The sequence below is a fragment of the Parasteatoda tepidariorum genome, chromosome X1 (genome assembly GCF_043381705.1).
Source record: "Parasteatoda tepidariorum isolate YZ-2023 chromosome X1, CAS_Ptep_4.0, whole genome shotgun sequence".
In the NCBI taxonomy this organism is placed as follows: domain Eukaryota; kingdom Metazoa; phylum Arthropoda; class Arachnida; order Araneae; family Theridiidae; genus Parasteatoda; species Parasteatoda tepidariorum.
Genome location: NC_092214.1, coordinates 68421273 through 68449157, shown reverse-complemented (window position 1 = coordinate 68449157; position 27885 = coordinate 68421273). Strand labels below are relative to the sequence as shown.

Sequence of the window (27885 nt, the reverse complement as noted above, 5' to 3'; positions counted from 1 at the left end):
TAGTTCTCTCTTTCCCCTATATCAAATTTTCATGCCATTTGAATGATTTTTCGCAGTTCTATGAACATTTGAATTTAGGCCTTTTCTTTGCAGATTTAAAAATTTTCGAAAACTTTTGACCGGTAGTGTACATATATACACACGCAAGCAGAAGTCAATGCTAAGCTGCATGACAGAAGAGTAAACAGAACACATATATAAAGCACAATAAAATATAAAAAGCAGAACAATATTGAATTAAAAGATACAGAACACAAAATTCCAAGTTGCTTATGTTATAAATGGAAGAAAAATATTTAAAGAAATTGTGAACTTAATTTTTTAGATAATGAGCTTTCCATTTCTCAATTATATAAACATTGCCCTGATAACTATAAAACAATTATTAAAAAAAAATTCTTGCTTTAAATAAATTATGTCAAATTAAAAACATTAAAGTACCTAATATTACTATCACCTTAGAGTATCATACAACACTTATTAAATTTCACTTTATAACTTGTGGTATTAATATATATATATATATATGAATGCATGAGGAACAATTGTTTAACACTTAAACCTTTTATTTAATCATATATATGATTCAGGTTTTATGTGGATTATTAAAAATAGCAAAGCAGTTATTAATTTAATTAATAATAACTTTATTACACACTTTGAAACTTGTGACTTTAAAAATCTTTTTAGCTAAATACCCCTTGACAAACTTAAATACACTATTTCCTCAAACTTTTAGAATTTTAGTAATATTTTTGATATTGATTGGCCAAATATATTATTAATTTCTGCATTTTCTATAATTTTTTTTCTTTTATATATACATAGTGAAGGTGTCTTTCGGAAAATTGCTGTCATACCTCAAAGCACTAATTTTCAAAGTTCACAAAAACGCAGGTTTTTAAGGTAAAAAACCCACCCTACATGGGTTTTTTCATGAAAAGAATGCAATTTTGACCAGAAATAAGTGGGGTTCTTTTCATGAAAAGACGCAATTTTGCCTGAAGATAAGTATATTCTTCATCAAGTATATTCTATGTGCATATGGGTAATATTAAATATAAAAAAAAGATAAATTACATAATAAAAAAATGTAGATTGATTGTTAACAAAGGGATTAATAAAAGGAATGGTTATTAGAATAACTATTTCAGTCATTTTTATGCCATTTAAATGTAAAATGAATTGCATAATGTAAAATGAAATGATTCTTTGTAAAATGTTGGTTATGTGATTAGTTTAAAATTATAAAAAGAACATGTAATTGACTTTAAAGCTAATGAATAGAATTATAAGATTCATTAATGCTAAATATAATAAATTTTTGGTACTTGTTAAAATGTAAAACGTAATGTTAAAATATAAACTTAATCCCAAGCGCTTAACTAATAAGTAATAAACTTAATCTCAAGTGTCAACAATTTCATGAAACTAGAAACATAAAATATCAGAAAGTCTCTCTTTATTTCCTATTATTGAAATATTTTAACGTAACAAACTATTCACTCCCTATGCGATTTCACAGTTTGAACTGAACTAATCTTAAAATCAAAAAATATTCATTCTAGTCCAGTTGTCATAAGATAAGTAGTGAATAATTGAATATTTAAGTCATAGGTTTTCTCTTTCAGCTGATATTCTGAATTCTGGCTTTTTGCCTGGTGTACGATATTCTACGCTTAATCTTTAAATGAAGATTTTTCTTGTAAAAGGTACAATAGATGAAGACCCGTTGCAGCATATAATAGAAATCTTAATACTCAATACAGAGTTATTATTTTTTTTTTAACTGAAAACTATACATACATTATACATTACTATTTTCCATCGTTTTTTCCATTATATACTCTGAGCAGTGAATCAATGGAAATAAGAAAGCCAAAATCTAAATATTCAATTGGTACTTTCTATCTCTATACTTTCAAAACTTTTTACTTAATAAGAGCAGTTTTCCTTTTTTACATTTTTAATAAAAGAAAATGTTAGTCAAAACATAACAAAACATAAAATGTCTACATAATTTTTTAGGGTGATAACCTCAATAATTAAAAAGTTATCACTCCAAAGAATTCATAGTTTTGAAATTTAAAATAGTACAGTATTTTTAAGTGTCAATGAAAATTCCGCTTTTAACAGTATTTACCAAGTTTTTGGAAACTACTTACAAATATTTTTATTTGTTGTTATTTGAGATTTGTCTAATGTTAATACAAAAACAATAAATGACACAATCCAAAATATTTTTAAAAAGAAGTCATTGTGCAATACCCAACATTATCTAATATTAAAACTTGATCTCTGAAATAAAAATGCATGATATAACTATACATTATATTTTCCATTTAATGCTCATAAAACTTGATTGAAACTAACTTTCATTACATTGCAAAAGTTAATAAAAAAATTACCATAACTATTCGAGTTGGATCCATGGCTAATCGATTAACGCTTGCTTTTTCATGTTCTCTTTCATTTATACCATTTCTGATCACAATCTAAAGAAAAATTTTAAATAACAAAAATTCAAAGCTTGAAAAGACATGAGACATACTTAAAATTAAATTTTAACACCACTAAATAATTAGTAATTAAAAATGTAATGGTAATAAAAATATTTATTAGTATCTAAATGTGTTAATCATAAAAATGCAATAAGATTTAATTTTTACTTTAAGAGCTGTACCTCCTCTTATGATACTAGGAAACAATTTTAACAAATATAAAATACAAACAAATTCAGTTTTTGAACTACTCACTCTAAACTCGTTCGTTCCTCAAACAAAAAAAAGTAGCTTTTATCTAACTCATTAGAGAACATAACTTTGCAAGGAAACTTCAATCAAAAAGTTAAGTATTGTAGCTTAGTGAATGACCTCATTACTAACTCAATTTTTTAAAACATGGAATAAATAAGCAATCGAAAAAGAGTTCCTTTTTTTTAACTGTGTACCTTGTCGAATTTGAGGTACGGATACAATAAGATTTAATCGGTTTTATTACACAACTTCCAGGATCCACAATGTTTAAACTAGTTCCAGGGACATAACTTGATTATTACTTCAAAAATATGCAGATGGAAATAAAAGTCTATTATGTTTTAAACACTCAAAAATAGGCACCCATTTTTAAGACTTGCCAGATGTGTGACCTCAATAGCAAACTTCTGCAATGTGTTTGCAGGTGTTAGCTTAGAAAGTTTGAGATAAATAAAGTTCACCAGATTATGGGGATCTTTGCTATTTAACAAAATGCAAAAAGTGTTAAGTGTTGTCCTAGAACTTATCATATCAACTTTTCTAACAGCTGAGTCTTACTAATACAAGAAATAGCAGAAACTCCAACTTCTGGTCTGATTTTTCAGAAGTAACCATGAAAATGTTCAGTAAATTTCCAGCTCTTTCAGTAATATTACTACAAAAAGTATATTCACAAATTTAAGACATTATGAAATAATTAGTGATAAAAATTAGCAATTTTTATGCCTTTTGAAAATTTTGAGTGTCATAATACTTTGTTTAAAATATATTTATATATATATATATATAATTTTTTAAAAAAACTAGGTGGAAATAGACAATAACTCAATAAATAACTGTAACAACAGCCTAAAAATGATCGGAAACTGATGTGGATTCACGATGGAATAATGTAATTGCTCTTTGAAATTAGCCCATGTAATAACACTGTATAAAAAATATTGAAACTTGAAAGATGATGTGAAAATGGCTGAAAAAAGATCTGTAAACGACATTGAGTCCCAATGAGATCGAGAATCCAGTGCGTCAAAAGAGATTATTCAAATACGAAATTCACAACCAAAATAACATACTAAAAATTTCTGAAATTTGAAAAACTACATGGAAATGAACTAAAATTGCTGGGGAAATATTTTGAATTTATGATGGAATCATTGCAAATCAGACATGCCAAAAAGTGATAATTTAAATTTGAGTATAAAAATATTAATGTATTAAAAATACTGGATGAGAAAAAGTCTGACAGAATGAACAGAAAATGACCAAGACATACGATGGAATCATCACTTCAAAAGTGATAACTTATTTCGTAAATCACATATGAAGATTCTATAAATCTTGGAGAAACAGCTAAAAATGTGATAAATAGCTGTCAATGAACGATAAAACAAAAAAATACAGATTACAATGGAATAACCTTGAACTAGGCATGTCAAAAAGTAATAACCTATATTCGAAAATTATGTTTCGTAGTACATTTGAATTTGAAAAACCGAACAAAATGAATTAAAAAAAGGAGAAACAGCCACAGAAAAAAACTAGCAAAATCATACATTTCCATGAAATGGGTTATAATTCCCATAGCCCATAGTAACAAAGAAATAGCATGGAAATTATGGAAAATCCATAGTACCTGGAATCACTGCATTAGTGATGTATTATTAAAACAATAAATTAAATCTTATAATCAAACTCTAACACTTTTACTTTGAAACTCCAAAATCATTAAGAAAAAGAAAAATTAAAACTCTCCTGCATCTGCCAATATGTCATCCAATTTCAATGAGGTAGTAAAGATCAAGGATCCATAATTTTGCCATGCAAACAAACCACTTTTACTTCCCAAGCAAAACTAGTACTCATCAATCTGAAGAGAGGTTTCAAGCGACCACTGGGGATAGAAACTCAGTTCTTCACAATAACAGCTCAGTATCATAAGCACTGTGTCATTATTATTATTATTTCATTACTTGTAAAACTTATAATTCTTTTTTCTGGAAATATTTCAGCTTACGACTAATACAAACAAAAACTAAACTGTTTAATTTTTAAGAAATAACTTTTAAAAGAATATTGATTCATGGATCAACAAAGTTTTACTTAACAAAATGCATTATCAAATATGTCAACCAATTACAGCAATACATTTCAGAATGCTTTGTTTTAAATATCTTAACCAGCGTCAAATCATTAAGAAAGAGAAAGAAAAATTAAAACACTCCTGCATCTGCCAATATGTCATCCAATGAGGTAGTGAAGATCAAGATAGATTCTAACTACTTTCAGAAAAAAAAGAGAGAAAAAAAAATTGGTAGTTATTACTGATATCAATGGAGTTACATAATGCCATGTGATCAATGCATGACAGTCAGAGACATACTTGGATTCTTTTCATAGAGTGAAAATACTCCTTGACTTTCTTTTGAATAGTGAAATTCATTTTAGAGGAGTGAAAAAAATTACATTTTAAATTACAGAGGCTGACTTTAAAAAAAAAATAGCCTATAAGACATTTTTTGCATTAAAAATGAAATAAAAAATTTAAATAAAATATATCAATTTCATTACAATTTTAATAGATTTCTTTTGCATTTCCCATGATTTTACAGCATTATCAAATTTGAAATCAAAAACATTTCCATTTTGTATTTCAAATTTAGGTCTTTGCTGTTCAAAATATTATTTCTAACTGTCTATTTCTAACTGTCTAAATATTATTTCTAACAGTCAATTTCTTTTTTAAAAAATTTCATCATGTTTATGATTAAAAACTCTCTTTCACATTCAGTTGTTTACAAAGGTATTGCTATTGCTGTAGCAGAGTTTGGATGTAATTGAAAACAGATAAAAAAAACACCAGACATTCCAACCAGATATGCCACACATACCAAAATTTGAAATTTTAAATCATAAATGAGCAAAATTACGGTAATATAAATTAGTTAATATTTTCTTAATCTAATATTTTTAAAGTAGAGTCTCAAAATCCTCAAAACCTCATTTAAAAATTCCATGATATGACTGCATTTTTGTTTAACGATTATTTTTAAAATCACACCAACGAGACGAGTTAATAACAGTAAAACTACAAAAGTCCACCATACAAGATTTGTTACAACATTTTCTTAAAATAATAAATAAGCCCAGGACCCCTGAATTCATCACCATAAAAACTTCCTAATATAAAATTATTAATTGAGTTTTTTTTGCTTAGAATAAATTAATTCTCACAAAGTGAAACAATGAAACTGTAAGTAAAGTTAAATGCCTGAACTATGTATACAATTAGAAGCCAGTCCCTAAATGAGAGCTACAAAGTTTTTCAATTTCTACTAGCATTATTAATTTAAATAAAAAGATATTCCATTAAAATTCCTAATACAGTAGAGAACCAATTATCCGGGATGCTCGAGTGCATCGCTATCCCGGATGTCTGAATTTCTCGGTTTTCTGGATCGACCAAAAAGTGTCATTAATCAATGTTTTATCGAACCCGAATTACAAGGAAAAAGTGCAACACATTTTTAAGTAAGAGAAAAAAGAAAAGCATTCCTAAATTTAAAAATAAAAAAAATGGTAGAAAAATAACATTTAAAAGAATAAAAAAAATTACAAGTTTAGACAAGAAAAACAAGTTTAAAAAATACAAAATTCTCATACTTACTTTTTAAATATAATTACAATTCCCAAATTAACTAATATAAACAAAACCAATGATTAAATAACGCAATATATTTCATACCTAATTATACAGGGGAGAAAACGATAAAATAAAAGTAAAACTTATTAATCAAAATAAAAACAACGAAAACCGAAACGATAGTAAAATTTAGGCACTAACCTAAATATTAAAACCACGAACAAGGCAAGATCAATAAGATCAACGGAATTAAAAAAAGAAGAAAAAAAAACCTAATGATAAAATTTATGAATTAATTAATTGAAATTAATTAAATTATTGAATGCTAAAAGAATTAATTTATTGAATGCTAAATTTATCATGAAAAGAAAAAAAAATCAAACGCAGTGGAATCAGAAAAACAAAACTGCAATCTGCTTCATAAAATAATCGTATGTTTAAATTAATAAACAATCCTCCTTTCCTCCTCCCAAAAAAACGATTTTTAACGAAAGCAGTTGTGATTCCACATCAAGAAAAACTTGCAAACGATTCCGCACTTCTAAAGAATTAGAATTTATTCAAAAGAAAAATATTTTATTTTTATTAATTAATTTGTTAATCAATGTCAAATAGATAAATATATTTTTCTCTTTAATCTTCTGTTCACTGATATGCACGTGTAAAGCAATTTCCCCACCCCCTCGAAAAATAAAAGAGAAAACAAAATCAGCATGCCACTTCTTTGAGTTTGATTGACGGCCTAAAGGAGAAAATAATACATTCTTCCCTTCCCTGCCTCCTCTCGATCTGAACATCTTAAAGGTCACAGAAGAAATGACGTTTCGCTGGGAAAACGGGGAAAAAATTCTCCCCTTCCTCACATTTTCCTCTACTCAACTTCAATGACGAGTCCAATTTCCGCTTTTTTTCGTAATCGTTCCAGTTTAAAATGGCGGGACAAAAGAGCAAAATGTTTCCCGGTTATCTGGATATCGGATAAATGGTTCTCTACTGTATTTCGATTCTTCAAATCTATTTTTTATAAATCTGCATTTGTATTCTTAGAAAATAGGATGTTCTGAACACAGTCAAAAACTAGAACTCTGGAATAAGCAAGCATAAATTTTAGAAGTTCATTCCATCAAAATAAAGACTAACTGAAATCAGTATCATTGGGCATGAGACTGTTGCTCGAAACAAATTATAATTGTGAAACTATACAAGCCCACCATACCAGATTTGTTACTGCATTTGCTAAAAATAATAAATAAGTACAGAACCCCTGATTTCATAATCAAAAAAAAAAAATTATATAAAATTTTTAATTGAGTTTTTTTCCCTTAGAATGAATGAATTCCTAAAAAAGTTTAAATAATGACACTGTGGATAAAGTTATATGCCTGAACTAAACATACAATTAGAGATAAGTCTCTAAATAGAAGCAATCGAATTTTGCAATTTGTACTAACATTATTAATTAAAATGAAAAGTTGTTGGATTAAAAATTCAAATATTTTGATTCTTCATTCTGTTTTTTTAAAAATCAGCAAATATATTCTTTAAAAATGGGATGTTCTGAACTCAGCCAAAAACCAGGAATATCAGGACAACTACCAACCCTGGAATAGGCAAAGCACGTTTTTAGAAGTTCGCTCCATCAAAATAAACTGCAATTAGTATCATTTGACATAATGCTATTGCTCAAACCAAACTAGTGATTTTCAAAATTTACTATAACAATAATCAAGCAATTTTCTCAAATACTTATCCTTTAAAAGGAGCTGCAAAAATATATTTACCCAGTATCAATATTAAAACTGGACTGTATTGATGCAGTTTCAAAAGGCACCATGTTAACTAACATAATGTTTTGTACTTCAATTAGCACAATTAATTTTTTTATTTAAATTTTTACCTAATAGTACAATAAAAGAAGCATCGTTAGTGATAATAATTTGGCGATTTTTAACGTTTTTCCAAAACAAATTTATGCCATTTCTCCATTAATTTTGTATTATTGTGCAATACCTTTTTTAAATTCAATTTCTACTGATTTTTAATTATTTAGTTTTACAGAAACATATTTTAAAAGCATAACTATAAACAAAATAAACATGTAGTTTCAGAAAACTTTAGAAATGCTAATTTGTTGATGAAGTTTGGTACCATGTTAACGATGTTGAGTTTCTTCGATAAAACAAATAAATAATAATTAAACAATAAAGAACATGCAATAAACTCCTTTTTTAATGAAATAGAGTTACAAAAGGGCAAACATTGCTGATATGATCTTTAAAATAATTTAACAGAATCATCTGCATTTTAATTTACATCAATGGCACAAGCTCAAAGCAAATGAAAAAATCCCATTTTTCATTCCACATTTCCAAGCTTCTCCCAAATAATCTAATTGAAATTTTTTAACAATTTTTAGGAAAAGGGGCTGAAATTGTTCCTTCCCTGCTTTTGAAATTGCTTGCTGGCGCCAATGATTCTGGAGTTATAAGACAGACACACAAATTCTTCATTTAATTTTATTGATTATCAGTTATGCAGCAGCCTGAAGAAGTCATTTAATTATTTTTAATTCTACCTTCAAAGTATAATCAATAAAACATACAAAAATAAATTTATACTTTTTTTTAAAAAAAAAATGCAATGAAATATGTTCATAAAAACATAGAAATATCTGTCAAATGTGAAGTTTTTTGACAGGTAAGAAAAAAATTTAATATCCTTCCAACATGTTTATTTTTACTCAGTTAAAAATATGCTTTGCCCACAATTTTTTTCATTGATTTTATTGGTCCATGAATAAAAATCTATTTTAAACAACATCTTATTTTTAAAAATATCTTATATTTAAAACAATATATTTAAACATCTTATACATACAAACATCTCATATTTAAAACAACATCTTATTTCTTAAAAATATTGATTAATAATATGCTGGCACATGACATACTGAAACTAAATACATATTATGTTTAAAAAAATATTAAAATAAAAAATTATGATTCAATTTAAATAAAAAAAAATTTATATAAATTTGGTAAATTTAAATAATAATAAATGAATAAAAAAACACTAGATTTTAATGTCACAATAGAAAATCTAAATATAGTAAAAAATAATTCAAAAAATGTAAGAGATATAAGGTAAAAGTACCTTAACTTATAAGTTTTTGAATAAAGGTAAATGTACTCAGTGGCTCCCATCCCCCTCTACAAGCTCTTGGGTGCATTCATCCCCCCCCCCAAAAAAAAATTTGCTAACTTCCCCCTTCCATGTTAGCTTGTTCGAAATAGTGCGACTTTACTTGCATTGCCAGTTGCTTCTTTTATTTATGTACTTAAAAAAAAATTCTCATCTAAATTCCCCCCAAAAAAGGCTCATTTTGCGCCCACCTTCCCACCCTGATGGGGGCCCCTGAATGTACTTGATATTAAAAATTTGAGTAAAAAAGTTATCAATATACTATGATTACAACATTACTAAATTAAATACAAGTAGTTTTTGTACCTTTTTTGGCTTTCTGATTTGAGGGACCATATCTTTAAAAAAGTCTTCCTGACTATTTTCATCTGTTTGAATAGTATCTTCATTAGAGTCCACACTTGGAGCAGGTGGATTTAAATTTTTTTGCTTATTATCATAAGACCAAGTTTCCCACTGATAATTATAGCTTTGGTTTTCAAATAGAGCATCCTATGAAGAAATACATATAATTAATAAAGGCACAAAATCCTTTTTTTTTTTTTGTATTATTAGTAGTCTATATAGTTTATATGATATTAGTAGCATTGTTTCTAATAAAAAATACCAAAAATTACATTATATTTTATCATGTAATCAATAGATTTTATTTTTAAACAAACTATAAAACTGTCAGGAAAGAATCAATGAAACTACTTACTCTGATTTGTTCAGTTTCAGTTACATGTTCTATGGTCATAGGCAAAACATATTCTGTATCTTTTTTACGTCTACAGCAAATTAATTTCCTCAAAGATCTTACAATACTTAATAAAAAGTGTCCAATTCTGAACAAAATGGTCTTCAGTGTATTCATTTTGAAATCTATCAAATAACAGAAATTAAACATGCATCAATCACAAAACAAAAATATAACACATAAAAAAACACAGAACTGTTGAGAGATCTTATGTAAATAACATGAAATTTTTAATAACTTATTTTCTGATATCAAATCTTATTAAAACTGTCAAAACCTAGGATAAGTGTCATGAAATCATAGCGCATGAAATTTATTTTTACAGTATATTTAAAGCATAAAATTACTAGGTGAGTCATTGATTGCCTGATATAAATAAGAGAACTGTTTCATATAGATTATGCATCTATTAAATAAAATAAAAAAATATTGTTTTTATGTTGAAAAATAATATGGATGCAGTATACGAAGAAAATTAGAAACAGCTCAGGAAAGAATTAGATGCAAATTTGAACTTCCTTATAGAAGTTTCTCAAATTAATACCCTTAACTCTATGACAACAATGTAAAGTGGAAGTGGGCAAACGTGAGAGAAAAAATTGTCGAACGTAATTTAAACGCCTAACAAAATATATAAATATAATTTAATATATAAAAATATAATTAACAATAAATATGTCTTAAAATAGAAATTATAGTTTTGAGCAGAAGAAAAATTTTCACTAGAAAAATTGAAAACTCAAATGCACTTTAGTAACCTTTAAATAATGCCGACAAAAACTTTATATAGTATTACTATTTTTATATTTACATTATTAGAAGGGATTTAGATATTTTATTCCTATAATTTGTCAAAAAAACATTTTTCTAATTTTAAAAAATTTTTATTAGTAAGATTTCTGTATTGGTACCTGCTCAAAAATAATCATCAAGTTTTAATAACTTCCAGGCAGTGTCACACGTAACTAAAAAAAATAATAAAAACAGAGAGGACTAACTCGATATGTATAACTCGTAGCCACTCCTGGACAAACTACAACATATACTTTTCTCCTTTATTTTAGAAAATTTAAAAACATTTTGGCACTTTATTTATAGTAGTTGGCACAAACAGATACTAATATAGTAACATTCCCATCTTAAAATCCAAATTATAACATTAGATTAATTTATAGACAGATTAAATTATAAATTGTTACACACATAAAAACATAAATGGGAAAGTTTCCATATCGTGATCTGTGGCAGAATAATCTTCATATCTTGGCAACTTTCGAGCAGCAGACACTAGATACTAAAAATAACATCTTGAAAGGTATCTCTTAGTAACCTCCCTGGCAAACTTCTAACATGCTTTCTTTAAAAAAATTGCAAGTTTACTACCAATGTGGCATTTAGGCAATTGTAATTGGCTTGACAGATTACGATACGGAAATATTTCCACATAAATTTTAATGTTATAAAATAGAGCAGGATTCTGGGAAATTGCATATATACTAACTCAACTTTTGTAGTTTTATGTTTTGCCTTCTTTTTAGAGAGAATAATGGCATAGATACTTAGATGATTATTAGAATCCATAAAGTTTTTACAAATTATTTTTAAAATTTAGAGTGTCTCGTTAAGTGGATTTTTCTGTCTAGTGAACTGTCGCGACAACTACAATTACCAAGGAGCCAAATGAGAGATATTTCCGTGTTGTAATCTGTAGCGCAAACTACAACTGTCAAGGGACCAAACAGATTTTAAATTTGCAAACTTTTTTAAACAAAACAAGTAGAAGTTTGCCTGGAGGTGACTATGAGTTATACCCTACAAGTTGGTCCCCTACTAAGAGGTTTTCATTTTCTTTCCGACATTTAAAAGTAGTGCGAACTAGTAGAGTAAAAATTTGATACTTTAAAACTGCATTTTATTAAGTTTTTGACTCGCACCTTCTATGTGACGATTTTATCTACAGTTGAAAATGTCATAAACTTGTGAATACTGGCATATATGACAGGAATCACCTAGATTATAACGACCACTTCAGTTATATATTTAAAAAAAAGTTTATTAAAACATATTACCCAACTGTTACTTACTTTGTAAAAGAAGTTCTAAAATAATTCTGATCACTAGATAATAGTTTAAGTCACTTTAGACAAGCGTTTGATCGTTAAAAATTACAATTACAATGATTAGAGAAACATTTAAGAACTTAGATTAAATAACTCTGTTTATTCACATAATAAATAGTTCACTCATGAAAAGCAAAAACAATTATTTCATCCCGTCGGCGATGTCACGCATATTGCTCTGTCGTAATTATTTCAAAATAATAACATTATAGAAATTATTAATGCATAAAAATTAAAAACACATCAGTACATAAATTGGTAGAGCTATTCTGAAATAAAATGGTCAAAATATAATTATACAAGGTGTATTGCTTAAGATGTATTGCTGTGTTAATATTTGTTGATATATATTTTTTAGATTTTAACTATAGACTAAGAGAAGAAGAGATATGAAGACCATAATAAGTTTTTTAATTTACTAATTTTTCTTTTCACAGATGGCGCTGCATGAGTTTTGTAGGCTAAGCAGATATCATTTAATTAAGATGCATTCCAGAGAGTCCCGCAGTGGACTGATCGTTAAGACACGGTTCCCAGCAGATCACCGAAGTCAAGCATCACTGGCTACGGTCAGTGTGCGGGTGGGTGACCACTTGGATCAGTCTGCGTAGGGACCGAGGGTGTGCGGAATTGGTCCTCGTTAAACTGTGCTACCGTAAAGTGCTCGACTTCGCGCGCAGGTCATCGGACTACCGAAGCGGGGGTGCCATCCCCTCTGCAGAGGATCAAAATTGTGATGGCATGTCTTCGGATCATCCTCAGGGATGCTTCCCAAACAGTCCCCAATAGCCCATTGTGCAGCTCTAGTGCGACGTAAATTAACAACACCAACAATTCCAGACAAAAACGGAAGGAACATTCACCCTGCTTGCGATTCGTATATGCGATCGCAACACTCGAATGCGCCATCTGGGGAGAAAACTGGTTCCATGCCACCGGCCCTTCTCCCTTCCTTCTCTTTTCAGTTGTATAGGAATGTACTACGATATTTACCTAATATATTTCGTTTTTAATTAACAGAAGTATATCTTAAAACTTCCATAATGCTTTTTTTTTTGGAACTATGTCTAATACAGTTTTCAGTTCCATGTAGTTTCCCAACTTAAAAGATTTTAATCTATATGAAAAACAAAAACTAACGTACTTCCTTCTTCTATGACTCTCCACACGCTACGGGGGAAAGCAATAAGTTGTGCTAGAAACTAATTTATTTGATCGACTTCTTACATGCGACAATAGATTTGTGAGAAAAAAATTAAGGCTGTGAAATATATTATTAAATTAAATGGAAAAATGCTCGAATGTTAACTTTTATAAATTGAGAAATCAAATTCAATCCCAATTTTAAAGACATCCTATAGCTGGGAAGCTCGCTGTCCGTTATCAAAATCCATTCAAAAGCGTTAATTGGATTCAAATCATAATTGATTTATTTTCCAATTTAAATCTTTATCAATATAAAATTTAACCCCTGTTAGCAAACATTAACAGGATTTTCAATTAAGAATTTCCAATTTACAAGTTTAAAATTTTCCGGCAAGAAATCAAAAATTAATGAACTCCAATGTCTTCATTTCTTGTAGCTTTTACGGTAATCTGTACACCACTGAAATTTGTTGTTGTTGTAGTTGTTGTAGTTCATTTATGTCGCACTAGAGCTGCACAGTGGGCTATTGGCGACTGTCTGGGAAACATCCCTGAGGATGATCCGAAGACATGCCATCACAATTTTGATCCTCTGCAGAGGGGATGACACCCGCGCTTCGGAAGCCCAACGACCTGTACGCGAAGTCGAGCACTTTACGGTAGCACAGTTTAACGAAGACCAATACCGCATACTCTCGGTCCCTACTCAGACTGATCCAAGTGGTCACCTACCCGCACACTCACCAGAGCCAGTGATGCTTGACTTCGATGATCTGCTGGGAACCGTGTCTTAACGATCAGTCCACTGCGGGACCTGAGATTTGCGAAATGACCAAAAATCCTGAATTCTGAAGTTAGCGCTGAATTCTGATGTTAGTTAATGTATAAATGTCGAAAGACTCATATGCTGAAAGGAATGTCTTTTTCTTAATACATGACAAAAATATGAGATAAAAATAAATATGTATTCTTCTAAATCAAAATTATTTCATAACACTAGTATTTAATGCATAGTTACAAAAAAATTAAACATCTTTATGTATTTTATCCCATAATTACTGCTTTCGAAACATATTTTTAGAATTATTAAATATTACTTTTGTAACTGAATAAAACAATTCCAAATTAAATGAAGTCGGACAATTAGTCATAAATACTACTCTAGGTATCAGGGGCCCCCATCAGGGGGGGGAAGGTGGGCGCCCGATGCGCGCACTTAAAGCATGGGGGGAATTTTTACACTAAATAAAACGAATAGTTTGGGGCGGAATTTGGAGAGAGAATTTTTTTTAAGTGCATAAATAAAAGAACCATTGTCATATTAGGAGTAGAATGCAAGCAAAGTAGCACTATTTCGGACAAGCTAATGTGGAAGGGGGAAGTTAGCAATTTTTTTTCGGAGGGGATGAATGCACCCAAGAGCTTGGGGGGGGGATGGAGGCTACTGCTGATGAAAGGTTCTACAAACTATGTCGGACGTGTCCGCCTCGTGCATACTTAAAGAAGGCAAACCGTCGGAGGCGTATACCAGTGCCTTGTATTTTTGAAAAAGAAAAAGAAATGTCTCAAATTTAAAATTATAATTCATGTGAACTATTCGACTGAGTTTCGTATTTTATAATTTATGATTACTACTTTAAGATTATGTAAAAAATTGTTTTCCTTGCAATTCTATATTTTTTTATTATTATCAAACAAAATAATAAAATGCAACAAATAATTATTAATAATTATTTTGAATGTGGAAATATTTTTACATAAGGGAACTTAATAATTGTATGCAAAAAATTTTCGATTCGCTTCAAGGTATGGGAAAATACACAAAAATTAAAATTAATATCAGGAGGCCCAAACTTTTATCTGCTCTTCTGACTAAACTATTTTTTCCATATTGCGGTTTCCCCTTATATTTTGATGAATCTGATCCCATTAATTGCTCATTGGAGAGAAAGATTAGAATGGCATTAACAATTATATTACTTTCGGAAACGCTTATTTTGTTATTTTTTGATGTTGTTCGTTTTTTTTTTCGAGGTATATTTCCTTTTTATAAATATTTTTGCTTTTTTTTATGTAATAAATGTTTTTATGTAATAAATTTATCAGATCTTAGTCAGATCAGATCTTAGTCAGATTTATCAGATATTACTTAGATCATTTTTTTTTTCGGAAAGTGAAACAGAAATAATTTTCTCTCAAAATTTTGGGACAACAAACTCCCCAAATATTAAAGGGGTCCGGACCCTCCTCCCCTCAGGTTGCGATGCCCGTGGGACGAAACGTTGGAGAACTGGTGCAATGATCTCTTTTCGGCTGCTAACAGAAGATTGGTAATTTACCCGAATTGGTAATTTTGCTCAACCCTTTTTGCCTACACTGTGGAAAACTCTCGAACAGAGACAATCTTCGTCTCTGCAAGGCATTGCTTGTCTGCGACTCCGAAGTCACTCGATATTGGTGCCCTGAAAGAAATTTTCTCCTGATCCTTGTAACCATTGGTACTATTCAGCGACCAACCACAGAACATTAGAAATAATTCCACAGATTTTAACCCGTAAAAAGTTCTTCTTCGATAAAAGTTGGAGATCGGAATGGGCTACAGGTAGTGCAAAGCGGAACTTTCTAACTTCTATGACAAAACTTCTCATGCTTATATGCTTTAACCTTTAAGGTGTGGGTGGATAGTCATGGAAGAGGGAAGTACGTTAGTTTCTGCTTTGACTTTAAAATAGATGAAAATTTTTCAAGTAAAGAAGATATGGAACTTAAAACTATTAAACATAGCTCTTAAACAAAGCATCGTAGAAATTTTAGAAAACATTTTCGACAGTTAAATACGAAAAATATTATAGAAGGGGAAAATATCGTAATACATTCTTATACAACTAAACAGAGGAGGAGCATTGACATGGAACCGGATTTCTTCCCAGATGGCGTATTCGAACGTTGCGATCTCGAAAATCACACGTACTCTATGGATCCATTAGAAATAATTGCATTAGTAATTTATAATTGGACGCTAGTGTATAGTCTTCTCCCCTCTCAACTGAAGATAAGGTAGAAACTAGTTAAAAAAACGCATAAAAAGTCAGGAGGACCCATTTGAAATATAACTTAATATAAAATCTTTGTTAGTCTGATCATAGTCCAGCAGTGGACTGATCGTTAAGACACGGTTCTCAGCAGATCACCGAAGTCAAGCATCACTGGCTACGGTCAGTGTGCGAGTGGGTGACCACTTGGATCAGTCTGAGTAGGGACCGAGGGTGTGCGGTATTGATCCTCGTTAAACTGTGCTACCGTAAAGTGCTCGACTTCGCGCGCAGGTCGTCGGGCTACCGAAGTGGGGTGCCATCCCCTCCACAGAGGATCAGAATTGTGATGGCATATCTTCGGATCATCCTCCGGGATGTTTCCCAGACCGTCGCCAATAGCCATTGTGCAGCTCTAGTGCGACGTAAATTAACAACAACAACAATCAACTAGTATCAAGGGAAGGTCATCATATTTTGCATATTTGTCAATAGCTGACCACACTGTTAGATAAAAATCGACTTGCTTCAGAACTTGCGTACAGTTTCAATGGTAAACCGAGTGGTTCCTTTACGCAAAGTCATGATTCACTGGCTGTGGTCAGTAAGCGGGTGGGTGAAAACTTTGATCAGCCTGTGTAGCGACGGAGGGTGCGAGGTATCGTTCCTCGTTAAACTGTTCTACCGTAAAGTGCTCACTTCGAACGCAGAGGATCAAAACTGCGAATCTGCCTGTTTCTGTTCCTCTGAAAGCAGTAATTAATGTTATTTGGAAAAGGGTCCCGCAGTGGACTGATCGTCAAGACATGGTTCTCATCAGATCACCGAAGTCAAGCATCACTGGCTGCGGTCAGTGTGATTATTGATGTCAATGATGGTTCATTAATTTTGNATGGCATGTCTTCGGATCATCCTCAGGGATGTTTCCCAGACCGTCGCCAATAGCCCATTGTGCAGCTTTAGTGCGACGTAAATTAACAACAGCAACAACATATTTGGAAAAGAAATCGATATTACATCTTCATATCGTATCGAACGTCTCTACTTTCTTCTTCATCAAAAATTTGTAAATAAATAAATCGTGAACCTGTAAAGTTTGCTTTATGCGATTTTTTTTTCCATACATGACAAATATATGAGATTTATATAAATCTTATGATGATATGTACTGGTCTCTTTTTAAAAAAAATTACTAACTTGCCCAGAGGAAAATATTTTTCTTAAAGTTAGATTATTCTATACAGTGAAGCTAATTCATTTTTACTATTTATATATTTAAAGTAATTATCCTTCTATTCTCACTTTAATAAGTTTTTCATTGTTCATAATTTTTATGAACGCATTAATTTGATACATTTTCTTATTTTGCATTTTCTTTTCTTTCATAATTTAATCCGAAATTTGCTGATTTTTCTTGATATTAGAATCTTTGCAGTAAGATGAGCAATACAGAACTATGTTTTACCAAATTTTCATACAAATATCTGAGTGATCATTCTTGAAAATGAGTTGATAAGAATTTTAAATTGTTGATAAAAGACCATACTCATATATTTATGAAATCTTGAGTTTCATGTAAATCTTCAGGAGAATATGTTATTTAATTGTCTATAGAAAATTAACTTGAATCACCAGCACATTAAGGAGCTTGTTTATAGTTTTATTCATATATGTACTGCTTATGAGATAGTGTTGTCTGATACTGTTTAAAGGGGTTTTTCCATAGGGGTTCCAAATTAACTGAAATGTATAAAGGTTTTTATCTCAACTTAGGATTTGTAGTTGTCCTGATTTTCTTGATAAGAATAAATTTCCCTCATTTGTCATGATTTTTGGCCTTTTGTCCTGACATTCCTGATTTTAGGTCAGAATATCCCATTTTCTACGAATACAAATGCGGATTTTAAAATAATCAGTTTGAAGAATTGAACCATTTGAATATATATATATATGTATATATATATATATGTACCGCTCAAAAGTATCAGTACACCTAGAAACTTACAAAAAAATGGCAAAATTCAAAGTGTCATAACTTCTTTAAAAATGATCAAAAATGCTNATATATATATATATATATAAGATTTTGCAATTTGAATGAAGCTTTATTAAAACTTGTACTGCTAGATACGTTTGAAGTTTTATTTTTAATAAACATATCTCCATAAAATCTTGAAAGTATGGTAAAGAAAAGGTTCAAATTAAAAAAAAAGACCATATATTCTTTTTCTATAGAGCTTGATGCAAATGTTAATAATACATGTTATGTATGTTAATAATACATTATAAATATTGATAGCTATTCAAAATTGTAACCTAACCATTATTTATAAGCTCATAGTTCAGGTATATGGTCTGACCTTCAGAATTCAGCCTTTTAAAATTTTAATAATTCAATAATTTTATGAAAAACAAACTCAATTTTACCCTATCAAATTTTTATGGCAGTTGATTTATGAATCATATGCTTATTTATCATTTTCTGCAAATGCAGTAACAGATTTTGTAGGGTCTAGTTTTGTAGTTTCCCAATTATTAATTTCATTCATTCATCAGATTTTAAAAAATTATGTAGATTGAAACAATATCATAGAATTTTTGAATAGTGAATTAAGGGGTCATCCACTAAGTTTCTTTGGTACAAAAATATTAAGATGTGTTTTCATTTCCCACTTGAATAGTTCCTGAGAAATCAAATTTTAACTCTACAAATTTTGCAAGATTAAATTTCTCAGGAATTATTTGACCAATTTCTCTCAAATTTTATATTTTGCTATATAAAATTATATTCTTTTAAATAATGCAAAAAATTGTTACCTTACAATTCAAATTTTTTTTCTTAAGTAAAACAATAAAAAAGTAATAAATGATTATTAAAAATAATTGTTTTTGCATGGAAATATATTTTAATAAGCAAATTTTATAGTTGTGCAAAAAATATTTCAATTCACTTTAAAAGCTCTCAAGATATAGCAAAATACGCAAAATGTAAAATTTACGTTAAGGGTTTGAAATTTTGGACCACTCTTCGGACCAAATTATTTGGGACCATGCTTCCCAGATTGCAGCTATCTCTATCTTTTGATGGTAAGAAATCCAAATCTGTCAAGAAAAGGTATATTTATTCAGTGAAAGTACATTTTTGTGTCTGATTGCATAGATTTTATTTTATTTCATAACAATCCTTGAACAGCCTACCCAATTTTTGAGTTTACGACTACAAATGTTCTACTCCATAACCCTGTAATTTTGAACTCAATTCAGGAATTTCCTGGATCAAGTATTTCAAGAAATTTGCCTTCGTGGAGGACTTTTTGGGAGAACTGACCTGAATTTGCATTACATGGAGCGGAAAACCATGAAAACCTCCCACAGTTAGCTTGGCAAACGGGGACTCTAACCCATGATCCTTCTACCACTTAGGATATTTTACATCAGTCGGTGAGAGCCGGATGCGAAATTCATATCGACCAGTTATCGCTGAGATTCAAAACTCGGTTCACCTCATTGGGAGGCAAGCACTCTATCTCCTGAAATATCGTCTATACAAATTTAAAATCATATTTGAGGCAATAAATTAAAAAAAATACATTGTGTTGAAAATAGTTCTAAATTTCCCCCCTAAGTGGCGCTTGTGACAACCTGCTGTAGGAATACGGACAGAACGTCTACTAGTTTTCAGTTAATCCTCGTTGAGTAAGTTCATGCTAAAGTTAGTTGTGCAAAGAAGGTCTATTCTATGGAACAACAAATATTTCTTGTGTTAGAATTTCACTGCCTGAATCATAGCAGTGTGAAAACCCAGTAAAGTTTCCAACAAAAATTTAATATGACTGAAGCATTGGTGAGGAACACAATTAAAAGTTTGTTTGCAAACTTTAAATGGATGGGAAGTGTGAATCATGATCGTAAAGGAACCATAAGGCCATCACATTCATCAATCACTGACAATAATGCCCAGGCAGTCCAGCAGGCATTTGAAAAACAGGCTCAGTCGTTTGTCAGGAAAATTGCATCTGAGTGTGGACTACTAAAATCCTCAGTGCATAAAACCATGAAGATTTTATATTGGTATCCATTCTAGATTCTGGTTTGTCAACCTCTCAATATTTTCACCACCAATCAAAGAACCCTCTTTGCGAAAGATTTGCTTCAGTAAAGTGATCCATTTGGTTTTTTGACGAAACCCATTTTTATGTCAATAGCTTTGTGAATAAACAAAATATGTAATTTTGGGGAATGAAAAATACCCATATTTTTGTCTAGTTCTCATTACATTCATCAAAAGTCACTCTATCCTCAAAAGGAAGCATTGGGCCATTTTTCCCGTATCAAACAATAGCTGCAGCATGATGTCTTAATGTTCTGCATGATTTAATTGTCACTCACAATGCTTTGGTGAATTCGCATGATTCATTGTGGTTTATGCAAGAAGGTGCTGGACCACATCAAACCACTCACAATTTAATGGAGGAACATCCTGATGATCGTATCATTGCTAAACTTCATGAACCATACAGGAAAAAGCACAAACTGGCTTCCCCATTTGCCGGATTAGAATCCTTGCGATTTACTTCTGTGGGGATACTTAAAAGAAGAGGTGCACCAACAAAGGTCCCAAACTTTTGTGGACATTGAACATTATGTTTTTAATGCTTGCGAGTCCATTTTAGCCGAGTTATCATGCATATGTGCAAAGTTTGTTTTGAGACTACAGCATATTACTGTTGCAAAGGGGGACTGTATTAAAAGCATTGTTATTTAGTTTTTTAACCACCAGCATCATCCAGTGGTAAAATTTTGAACTATTTTTAACACCATAGATTTTTCAAAATTTATTTCTTTTCTAAAAATGCTGTAAGCAGCAAATTTTTCTCCTAAACTATTTACTGTACACCCTAAGTGTATTTATATATATATATGTATACATACTTGAAACTGCTCTTGCACTGATGGCATTTACTGTCAGTATTAGTGATTTCTGCTTTTATATCTAAATGCCACAAACAACCATGCCCCCCAAAAAAGTAGTAAACATGAAACTTATTATGTCAGATGAAGATAATATTCTAAGATCCCAAAAATAAAATTAGAAGTACATATATTCCACTGAAGGGAAACTCTATCTTTTAGATAAGCGTAAAAGTTAGATGTTGATGGTTCGAGTATGAGAATTATATATATACATATATGCCAAAATGAAAAACCACAAAGCTACAAATTAAATGTCTAAAAATTCAAAAAATATATTGAAGAAAAATAAAATCAAAATGATCAGTTTGAAATATAGACCAGTACTCAATTATGTTTCAAGGTGATCCAACCTTTAATGTTAAGGTAACCCTACCATGGCATAAAGCCAAGCTTTACTTTGCTTCGGAATGCAATCCTCTACTATATCAAGTCTCTGCCTATAAATCTAATCGAGATACCCTTATTCAAGAGAAATTTGGATAGAGATTTGCAATTATTTAAAATAGGCATTAATGCGATTAATTTGATATAAAATCATGTTTCTGTAGATACTTATAGAAATATTTGAATTCCAGTAAATTTTTGTTGCCGGGGAATAAGAATCCAATTGAAATTAGTTTTTACCAGAGTTATATCCAAAGGATTTTAACCTAGTCAAACATAATCAGTCTAACTTATCTCCAGACTTCTTTGATTTCTTCATTACTTTCAACTCATCTAAAAGTCAAATTGATGGTTTAAATAAAAGAAATAACTTTCCATTTCCAGTCAACAAATTAATTTCCTGGAATTCTAATATTTCAATAAGTATCTACAGAAATGTAATTTTATCTCAAATTAATTACATTACCTAAGTTTATTTGCAATCATGAAATACTTGTTTTAAATAATTGTAAATTTCTATGTAAATTTTTCTTGAATAATGGTATCCCAATTGGATTTGCAGACAGATACTTGATTAGCAGAGGATTGCCTTCCAAGGCAAAGTAATGTTTAGCTTTATGCATGCTATGGTAGGATCACCCTCGTGTTGATGATTCGATTGAATTACTATACAACATTATTGAGTGCTTTTTTTCAATCTTTAGATATTTAATTCTTAGATTTGTGGTTTACCATACTGGTCTATAAACTTATCTCATACTCAATCCTGGGACATTTGACTCTCATCCAAAAGATTGAGTTTCCCTTCAGTCTAAGATATGTGCATTCATTCCGATTTTCAAAATCTTAGCATATTTTCTTCATCTGATTTGCTTTAGTTTCTTGCTTATTACTCTTTTGCGGGACAGTCGGGTATGGTTATTTGTGACATTTTGCACTGACCACAGAAACGGTTCCTGTACTACTAACGACATGTTAATACCCCCCTGATGCTGTCATATTTGTCAGTGCCTTCCATTTTTATCGTTTATTTTGAGGATTTTTTCTATTGTGTAGTGTTTTGATGCTGATTGGAATTATTCCTGCTTTCCTGTTATTGATTGGATTCATGTCGGGTAATTTATTTTGATTTACATTTTCTTCAAACATTTTTTTCAAGTTATAACATATTCTCAATTTTTAATAGTTTCACCTTGAATATTTAATGTAATATGGAACAATTCATCTGAATATATATATATATATATTAAATCATGGCTTAAAATAGGATTCTGTTATTAATTTTAAGATGGAGAAATTATTTTTTCACAGAGCCATATAAAGTCCTTATTCTAAGTGAAAGATTATTTTCTGAAGTCCATAGAATATTTTTTTTTTAGTTATACTTTAAATTAGGTAATTCTTTTTTGCATTTCTAATACATTCTTTTTATTAATTCATTTTTGTCATGCTTTGTTAAATGTGGTATAAAATGTAAATGTATATGCTCAAATCTGCTAAAAAATGTAATTTTATAAGCATTGTGCTACTCCGAATATAAAAATTATTTGTTTTAATCAGCTTCAAAAACCAAATTTACTTGCTCCAAAATGGTTAAGGTGCTGTTTCTTCCCTGGATTATTGAAACCCTATTTCAAAATTAATTGATAAAAGAAGGCTTAATTCAATTACAAGTTGTAATTAAATTTTGATATAAAGGAATACTTAGTAATTGATAGTGATTATTTTTTGTTGCTACAGGTCCATAAAATTTTTTCTTTATCCCAAACTATTATGAGTTGTTCAGTACTTCATTAATACAATTATACTGGAAACTGTAGAACTTTGTGTTCTAAATAAAGTAATTCTGAAATTAAAAGTAATATATTTTATTATTTTTTTATGATAATATTTGCCTTTATTATACTTAAATTTAATAGTTGAAATACTACATGGCCTGCAAACTTAATGTATCTAGATAAAATATATGTGTTTTTTTGAAACTCAGAAAATTCGCTTTTATGAAATGACAACTGAGATATTTAAAATATGCTAACTTAGAACCACTATACTTAAGATGTTAGAATTAGCAAAAGGCGAGGGATTTCAGATAGGAAATAAATTTTCGAATGCTTTATTTGCTATGCTAAAATCGAGGACAAAGTGTTTAATAATATAAGAATCTGACTAATGCTTATGCATGCGGATATTTGAAGAAATTAATACGAATATTTAAGGGGGGATGTTTATTTTGAATTATTGTTTGTGTGGTTAGTTAATTGAAATAAATAGTTCATATCTTTCTCCCGAATTTATTATTTGTTTAAATTTTATATGCTACAGATAAAATATATGTATTAATATTCTATTTTGATGTTTTAGCTGGGGTGTTTGCATTCTAAATTAGGGGTTAATGCTGTACCCCAATCTGGAAGTGAAACATTACGAGCAAATGAAAAGAAACCAAAAAGCAGAACAATGGATGGTCAAGAATCTTTACTCAATGTTCCAATGTCAGCTTCAGCCACAAGCTCTGCGGGTTTGTTTAACATTTTTAATATATATTCAATTAATATTATCTACGTCTGTTATCTTTGTATTATAATTTCTTTGCTGATATGTGTTAAATATGAACAAGAAGACAACTTTTAATACGTTTTATTTTTTTAATTTTAAAATTTTTTGGGAGTTGGTTGTTTAATAAAAAATGGTGTAGATTTAGAAGAATTAATTACTGTTGTTTATTTTTAAAGTTATCTATATACATATGAGAGAGGTTAAATTTTTTTACCAAATGGACGATATGCGAAAATCTAGACTAAGCTGTAGTCAACTTTGTAACAGTTTATCTAATTTTTCTTAATGCTTAGTAAAAATGTTATATGTGTATGTAAATTATACCTACAAAAATTCAGCAGTTTTATTTTAAAACTTTTTTGCTTTCTACAGAAAACTTTTGTGACTAAATTTATAAATATAGCACTGTAAAGAATGTGCTTCAACTCTCAATATTTATTGAAGATTTTTTCGTGACTTTTTTAAAAGTCCAATAAATTTATTTTCTTCTTCTGTCACTCTGATATCAGTTAAAATTTTAGAGTGTCGATATCATATAAAATTTTTCCATCCAGTGCAGAGCCTTTCCAACTTCTTTTTCTGTTTTATTTTTTGGAATTTTACTAACAAATGAATAGAAAATACTAATGTAATGGACATTACTATTCAATTTTACTCTTAGGGTATTGTTTTACCCTTTTCTAAACAGAATTGGTTTAATTTTAATACTGTTTTCGCTAATTTTGTTATACATTTATAGACTGATGTTAAAACTTTTAACATTTTTAAGTGCTGTGGATGTATTTAGTTACAGAACTGCAATGGAATGGTCTGAACAGCAAATCTCAACCTTTGCATTAGTGCTTGTGTAAGAGAGAGAGAGAGAGAGAGGGGGGGGGGGCATTTTCATGTTTTAAAGGGCACTGGCAGGAAATGGGGCAGTAGGTGGCAATCAAATATAATGGGAATTGGAACATAAGATAGTCTGAATTTTATATGTTTGCTTTGTTTAACAATTTTTCAGTTTCAATCAACAAACATATATGCAAAGTTATTTTTCTTGAAATTATTATGATAAAATAAGGCCTTAATCCAATTTTTTAAAATAAAAAAGATATTTCAAATTTATATTTGCTTAAAAGATACATATTAAAAAAGGTGATGATATACAATTTATCCATTATAATTTTCATTTTTGTAGGAATAATAGTGTAATATGTAAGCACTTTTAAAGGCTAATAAGACATATAGAAAAACTTGACTAAGGTTTGTAAATTCTTAAGTGGTGTATCTAACATAAATCTGTACTGGTGCTTTAACATACTCAAAAATTTTAACTTTGTAAAATAATTTAATACTTTATTCCATCAGCTATAAGATTTCGAAAAATGCCAAAAAGTTTTTTGGAAAATTTAAGATGATGCTCCCCTTGAACATTTTTCTAGTTTCTGTGAAATACAGTATTGTTAATTTTCATTTTATTCATTCTCTACCTTTAATAATTTTAGACCTTTACCAATTTGCGAAGCTTAATACAATTGGTAAAGCAGTAGATCATTTGCTTTGTGTGGTATGTTAGGAGGCCAAACATTTAAAATAGAACAAAGTAAATGTTCATCTATTGTGAAAAATATCCCATAATATTTTTGGCTAATTATATTATGGGATGGAAAAAATATATTGCCAGTTGGTGAGTGTCTTGTCTATTCTTGCTAGTCCTTTTTTGTCTGTTTTTTCTTCTTTTTTATTGTTGGTAGTTTTATTTTTACTAATTTGCATCAATATTCACCTGGTGCAAGTAATTTTAAAACATAACTTTTAAAATAAATCATATTTTAAATTTAATAAGTTTATCCCATCATAAACAATTTATTCAGTCATCAGATACATCAGCAGAGCTATCCATTATATGCATGTTCCATTACTGTATTATTGAAAGCTTCTTTTTGGGATTGGTTCAATTACTAAATGTTAGTGCCATTAAACTCTTCATTTAATTAAATTAAACATATTTTAGTTATTAGGCTTATACTGATTGGTCTGTTACACTTTGTAATAGGTAGAAATAAGGTAGCACTGAAACCAGGGAGATCACTAATGGATTGGATAAGATTTGCTAATTCATCTAAAGATTTATCTTCTACTGGAGGTAAAATTCTTGAAGTCTCACCTCGTGAACTTGCAAAGCATAATTCTTCAAATGATGCTTGGATTGCTATCAGAGGTACAGTAATTTTAAATATGTTTTATAATGTATTCATAATATCAAGCCCTTTTTCAAAAAAATGTTTTTGACTTTACTCTTACTTGTGAGTTTTTCAAAAGTTTTCCAAATCTTTTTATACTTGATTTCAATTAAAAAAATTAAAACTTTTTCTGTAGGAAAAGTTTATAATGTCACTCATTATCTCGAATATCATCCTGGTGGTGAAGATGAACTTATGAGAGGAGTTGGAAAAGATGCAACTGACCTGTTTAACCAGGTGATTAAATATCTATTTGTTTTTTTTTCTTCCAAATGTGGTTATGTTTAAATTTTGCTCTTAAATTGTCCAAAAGTTTTAGGTGAAGTAGAGAATTAGTAGAACTTTTTATGTGATGATAGCAAACTTTTTGAATATTATAAATAATGTGAAAAATTATTTACTAACATTTTATTTTATGTAAAATAATTTCCAATATCTGTGTTATTTAATTTGATACTTGTTTTTTAATGTTCTTTTTTTCTGAATATCTGCGTTACTAACTCTTCACATCAAATAAATAATGAAAAAAGGAGACAAACTTGTCTTCATTCATGAAGCAGACAGTTTATCCTTTGTCAAAAGAATTTATCCTTTGCTTTTTTTTCTTTTCTTTTAATATTTTATTAGTGACATTTTTTTACTATATATTAAATATTATTTTATTGATTGTTATGCAACTAATAACAAAACATTATCATATAAATATTTTATTATTACTACTTCTTTGTTACTTTATTAAATAACATATGTTTTGATCTTTGTTTACCTAAAAGATCCATTATCCAGAAAAATCTATTTTCTGGACTTGCCAAAGTCCTTACGATTCTGAATAGGGGACTTTTCACTGTATCTGTGCCAGGGTTGGGTTTTTGACGTCAAAAAGTGGTTTTTGACATGACAAGGGTATAATACTGGTTTAAACCGTCAAAAACGTCAAAAACTGAAGTTTGCCAAGAAAATATATAAACTTCAAAACTACCAACAGTTGCCATGCATTATATTGAAATTTAATTATACTATAGGTAATCAGCAGGTTTTAAAATATTTTTTAATTAAAATTAAGGTAAAATAACAGATTTAAAATCTCAGAAATTTATATTCAAATGCATGTG

The 27885-nt window shown here is 29.6% G+C and overlaps 2 protein-coding genes across 6 annotated transcripts in view; one reads left to right on the top strand and one right to left on the bottom strand.

Moving 5' to 3' along the window:
* LOC107451036 (receptor-binding cancer antigen expressed on SiSo cells) overlaps positions 1-13253 on the bottom strand; it is an 18855-nt gene extending 5602 nt beyond the window's left edge. The window contains exons 1-4 of one of the 2 annotated variants that reach the window (XM_016067005.4): positions 12421-13253; positions 10298-10461; positions 9904-10089; positions 2409-2495 (exon numbers count right to left, since the gene is read on the bottom strand). In XM_016067005.4, the coding sequence (XP_015922491.1) occupies positions 2409-2495; positions 9904-10089; positions 10298-10453 (429 nt within the window). In that variant the 5' untranslated portion in view covers positions 10454-10461; positions 12421-13253. Of the gene's footprint in view, positions 1-2408; positions 2496-9903; positions 10090-10297; positions 10462-12270; positions 12341-12420 lie in introns of those variants that run through there. The other variant, XM_071187330.1, reaches the window with a different exon arrangement.
* Positions 13254-17673: 4420 nt separating this feature from the next.
* LOC107451005 (cytochrome b5 reductase 4) overlaps positions 17674-27885 on the top strand; it is a 46095-nt gene continuing 35883 nt past the window's right edge. Inside the window, exons 1-5 of one of the 4 annotated variants that reach the window (XM_043041500.2) lie at positions 17674-17914; positions 23049-23107; positions 24354-24510; positions 26587-26751; positions 26910-27010. In XM_043041500.2, the coding sequence (XP_042897434.1) occupies positions 24450-24510; positions 26587-26751; positions 26910-27010 (327 nt within the window). In that variant the 5' untranslated portion in view covers positions 17674-17914; positions 23049-23107; positions 24354-24449. The remainder of the gene's footprint in view (positions 17915-23048; positions 23108-24353; positions 24511-26586; positions 26752-26909; positions 27011-27885) is intronic. The other 3 variants (XM_043041497.2, XM_043041498.2, XM_071187955.1) reach the window with 3 other exon arrangements.